The 5,251-nt window shown below is 51.2% G+C and overlaps 2 protein-coding genes across 2 annotated transcripts; both read right to left on the bottom strand.

Moving 5' to 3' along the window:
* Positions 1–1,958: 1,958 nt before the first annotated feature.
* On the bottom strand, positions 1,959–2,357 carry VTJ04DRAFT_7374 (uncharacterized protein; the record flags this gene model as incomplete). The annotated part of the gene is made up of 1 exon (XM_069365694.1): positions 1,959–2,357. The coding sequence occupies one exon, from the start codon at positions 2,355–2,357 to the stop codon at positions 1,959–1,961; it is 399 nt and encodes a 132-aa protein (XP_069216703.1).
* Positions 2,358–3,494: 1,137 nt separating this feature from the next.
* Positions 3,495–5,034, bottom strand: VTJ04DRAFT_7375 (uncharacterized protein; the record flags this gene model as incomplete). The annotated part of the gene is made up of 5 exons (XM_069365695.1): positions 3,495–4,080; positions 4,184–4,347; positions 4,414–4,500; positions 4,640–4,802; positions 4,868–5,034. 5 exons carry the CDS (start codon positions 5,032–5,034, stop codon positions 3,495–3,497), a joined length of 1,167 nt encoding a protein of 388 aa, XP_069216704.1.
* Positions 5,035–5,251: the final 217 nt, after the last annotated feature.

Here is a 5,251-nt window from a genome sequence, read left to right on the forward strand (position 1 = left end):
TTTTTCTTCTTTTTCTTCTTTTTTCTTCTTTTTCTTCTTTTTCTTCTTTTTCTTCTTTTTCTTCTTTTTCTTCTTTTTCCCATCCCTCTTCGCTCGTTCCCCGCTACCTCTTCCTCCCTCCCGCCACACCCTTCCTTTACACCGCACCACTTCTCGCTCAACTTGGGACTGCGTTTCCTTCTATAAGGCCACCGTGGAACCGCGGCTTTTCCATCTACAGCCCACGATTTCCTTTTTACCCGTGACGAATGTCTCATTTTCTTCTCTCCATCCCAGGTTCCCAACCCTATCGAATCTTTGCTTATGAAAATATCAAGTCGTCTTTCTACAGCTCCTCCTTCCCAGTTGCACCTTGGTTGGGGAAGCGACCACGGGGCTGCAGCTGCTTTGTGATATGTCTGACGACTCGTTGTTCAGAGGCAGGCCTACCGGTGTGGTAAATCCGGCCGTGGCGGTCTCGTTGCCGCAGTGTCCTATCATAACTTTGACTTCCGAAACCATGAACGAAAAGGAATCGGCGGAAAGGACCAAGGGAAAGGATTACGGGGGAAAACCAGGGATTGTGAATGAAGACGCGGAGGGGAAAAAAGCAGAAAGAATGGGGCCAAGGTTTATAGTTTGTAGAATATGCAGTTCCTATATGGCTTTTTAATACAGGAAGAGGCTACGACTGTTTTGGACTCTAGTGTGTCAAACAACACGTCTTTTAATGGGATGGTTAGGGAGACAAAACACAGAAACAAAAGTCATAGTTAACAGGCATCAGCCCAACTAGACCCTGCCATACAAGACTTTGATGACATGTTAAGACGGTCAATCCCGAGGAAATATGCTCAATAACTTCTACATCTCCGGGGGTAAAGAGAGCAACTGTAAACTGACTGACTATACAAGGAGTACTCAATTGATCTAAGCGGAAAGGGAAGGGAATGGTAAAGGTCTAATACATAATCTGCTGTTAATCCGTAGTGATCAATTATATCTTTTCAGCGAACGGCCCAAATTAGATCGCCTTTAGCCAAGTATAAGAATTGCTTGTATAGCAGACTGAGTGTTTGCTAACAACACATCAAAGTGATTGTTGGTCACTTGATGTAGGGACTATAAGCATGCATGTCAATCATCACCAGCGAAGAGGCGCCTGTAACAGGAAGCACAGACTGCTTGTAGCAATAAAATCCTTTAAGACAGACTGAACCCTCTGAAGTAGGCACAACATCAAGGCTGTGATGGCCTTGAGATCAGATTATTCATTGTATCTCCAATATACACCTTACAAACATGTCTCATTCCCAGCATTACCGCCATCTACACAGAGTTGATAATCCATCTCCCTTAGTTATCTTCGCTTTTCCTCCATCAATCCTCCACCAACGACACATCCCGTTTCGCTCCAGCTCATGCGGAGGAGGCAAGGCGTTTAGTTTCTGTCTACCCAGTGCCCCTTACTTATATCCCTCCTATGTTGAGCCTTAGTGGAAGAAAGGCCGCCGTCCTGGGAGATCAGGGTCACCGAAACGAACTGCGGAGGAGGGGGGGGGGGGGGGCGAGCATGAGATTATCAACCAGCCTCTGGGGTGCACCTTGGGAGGCACAGGTAGGTACGGGAGGTGGCAGCAGGCGTTGTTGAACTAGCTGGTAATTAAGGGGGGAAGAGACCTTGTCCATTCTCTTGTTTATTTGGTGAGCAATCCACGGGCTCGGCGGCGTTCTATGCGCGTTTTGCTCCAGGATGACTCGGTGAATTGAACATGTGCTTGCGATCTTCATCATTCCGGTTGTTGTTTTTTGGCCTCGTTACGCGACCATTGTCATTCAATCCGCGACCGTCGCCATGCTGTATTCGTAAGTTCTCAAGTCAGAATTTGCAACAGATTGACTGAAAAGATCCACATGCACATACACTTGTGTTTCCTTCATGAAATCTGTGCCTCTCATTTTCTGAGTGTTCGGCAGGCTCAGCCTGGCCTATTGCTGGTATTGGAGGGATTCCTGGGCTTGCAGATTTCACAGCCTTGGTCCTGTTCTGGAGAGTTCAAGAATCCCTCCACATTCCAGATGTTGACAAGGTCTTGATGGCGACTGATCCAGCTCTCGATCCGCGATCGGTTCTTTGCTTGGACTTGGTATAGTCGCGGGTAGATGGTTGCAAAAGCACGGAAATCCTCCTCCGAAAACGCAGGATCGCGTCTTGCAAGTTCGTCCTTTGCAGCCTCCCCCAGCTGTACCAAATGGTCGAGGGGCTGGAGTCGCTTGGTGATGCGACCCACGACTGTCTGCTCTGAGGCTGGACGGCGGGGGTGATAAACCCGGCCGTCAATCTCGATTGCTGCTGTTCTGTCTTGCTGTTGGGACATTGTCGTGGTCGGGTTGAGCAGGTGATGAGGAAAAAGAAGTTGTGGAAACGATGGTCGGGTTGGTGGGAAGAAGTGAAAGAAGTGAAAAGGGTGAAAAAGGTGAAAAAGACGACAACCTGCAGTGGGGCAAAGGGTTAGAGGAAGTTGGGGAGGTGCTGCAAAAACCAGACGCCCTTCGCCGTTTTTTTCCTCCAGATGTCTTGACGTACCTACAGACCGAGAAGACTGAACTGCTATAAGTACAAATATTGATGAACTTTTGAGCGTGCCAGCGACAGGAAACTGAAGGAAACATGGTCCAAGATGAGATGAATATACCCATATGAACTTAAGATAAACCTTATCTAATGCGCTGTATCGGATGGGTAGGAGGATGAGGTCAGTGGATGGAGACTTAAGCTCTTATACAGACATGCCTGCTGGCCTTCCTTCGTGGCTCATGTTTGGAGAAATCAACAAGGCCATGCTTGCTCCTGGTCAAAGGGAGTAGTCGCTTCGCAAACTGATTGCTGATTGACAAGCGGATTTGCCAATATCACCCTCCGTACTTCTTGCGATGATAATTCAATCCCCAATTGACACGCTGCAACTTAGGGTCAAACCAGGAGACCGAGAACGAGTCCAGGGAATAAATTCTTGCAATTAATGACCACGGCTATTTATTGATTTGAGCCAGCTCTACTTGCTCGTGGATGAACCATCTTTGTTTTTACTGGAAAGCGTCAAGTGCGGATCGAGATTGGGCTGTTCAGGGGTAATGTTGATGTTGAATAGCCTGGGTTTGTTGCCGAGCAACGAGGCATTACAATCAGACATGTGACATGTCATAAGTTTGCCTCTCGAACTTTAAGGTTGCAGTCAATGCCTCCATTCGCCAACCCATGGGATTTGTTTATTTGTGCTAATACTACTAAGTAGCGGGCTATTTTCCACCTTGTTGAGAGTCTATGGGTTGTGTGTGATGGGATCAAGCTAAAGTTAAATGAAAGTATGACTCAGCTAACATTAAATGTCAACAACAAAAGGTAGAAGATGAAAAACCACCGTTGCGTTGAAGTACGTAACTCATAATTCCATGATTCTCAATTTGAAACCGTTAAGAGCTATGTACTGCAAAAATCATGGAGAGACCATCCTTTACTCATAGATGTAGCAGAACGGCCCATCAACGGTGCTGACGAGGTCACGGATGTGATAGGTGGTGTCAGCAATCAGGCCCGGAGGACCCAGGTGAATGGGATCATCGAGAGTGGCCAGCGGGCTGCCCCAGCCCATCATACTCGTGCCGCCAGCAATGACAAACTTGCGCGACTCGAAGTTGAGGCTCTGCCAGATGTACCAGGTGCGGTCGATCATGGCGTGGTGGACATAGAAGGCCGGGTCGTTGGGCGAGGTGTAGAAGTCACCGCCCGGGTCACCCGAGATGGTGTAGTGGCCGGCACCGTGCACGCCCATGATGAACTGCTGCTGACCGCCGCCGGGGAAGCCGGGGAAGCCGCCGCCGAAGCCGCCGACCGCCTGCATGGTATCCTGGAAGCTGCCGATGTTGTTGGAGCCAGTGATCAGGCTGGCCACGTCTTGCGGACGCAGGTTCTGCCTGGACAGGATGTTGGAGATGTCGCGGCGCAGGCAGCGCGGGTTGTAGCCGTAGCCATCGGCACGCGGGTTGCGAGGAGGAGCGGGGTTGATGACGGGAGCCATGGGGCCGAGGGTAATGACCATACTGGTGAGGAGCTTGTCAGCATCTGGAACCTGATACCAACAGGGCGGACGATATGGAAAGCAGAGCAAGAGCAAAACACTCTCAGGGGGGCAAGGAAACTTACTCCTTGAAGGGGCCGGTCTTCACGCAACCACCACCGTTACCGACGGGGATGCCAGGCGACATGGTGTGGTCGATCTTCTCACCATTGCCGCTGAGCGACGTATCGCTGCCGTCGAAGATGGGCGACGACTCGGGGTCCTCATACCACCGAGACCAGTCCCAGTACTGTGCGGGAATAGGCTATCAGCAAACTTTCCTGATATTTTCAAGATTATCACGCGGTATGCTTACCGGCTGGGTGCCATTGTAGCCGCACTCAGTCTGAAGGGCGCGCTCGAAGGCCCAAGTGTACCAGCGGTGCCACGAGAGGAAGTTGCCCTGTACAATATTGTCAGCACTGGTTCTGGTTGTCTTCCGGGTGGTATCCCTTTGTTTTCCTTCTTCCCCAACCCAGCTTCCACCCCTTTCCCCTCCGACTTGTCCCTGGACTCCCCAGAAATGTCTGTCATCAACTTACAGTGCCGTGGATGGTCATGGTCTGGTTCATGTGGACGACGACGAAGTCATCGTACCGCGACTTGGCGCCAGGGTACTGCTGAGGGTCCAGCCTGGACGGCTTGCTCATGATGCAGAGCATGGCGTCGATGTACGCCCTCCGCTCCGCCTTCGACAGGTCACCCCTGAGGAGAGTCAGCGTTAGCCGTAACTATCCAACAACCTTCGTGACTCAAAAACCTCAACATACCATTCACGGCGAACCTGGAGCTTGTCCTTGGTGCAAGTCGCCGACTTGGCGATGGCCGCGTCGATCTGAGGCCGGCCCTGGTTCTGGAGGGCCAACACAGGATCCTGCGCCGACACGGCGCCGGCCAGCAGGACTGTGGCCAGTCCGGCAAGAGAGAAGCGAGTCATCGTGATGCTGTGTCTGTCCCTAGGGCTCCTACGGGCGCAGCAGCAGTTGGACCGGATGACAAGGTGCTTGACAGACCAAGAGAAGGAACCCCCCTAGCACTGATGGCAGGCCGGTGAGGTCGATCCCGTCATTATAAGCTTTTTTGGCCTGCTCAGGCTTTCTTCTCCGGATCTCAATGCCCTGGCCCGCTGGGGCCGTCTAGCCCTGCGACTCCGC

The sequence above is a fragment of the Mycothermus thermophilus genome (genome assembly GCF_041956435.1).
Source record: "Mycothermus thermophilus strain CBS 625.91 unplaced genomic scaffold VTJ04scaffold_5, whole genome shotgun sequence".
Classification (NCBI taxonomy): Eukaryota; Fungi; Ascomycota; class Sordariomycetes; order Sordariales; family Chaetomiaceae; genus Mycothermus; species Mycothermus thermophilus.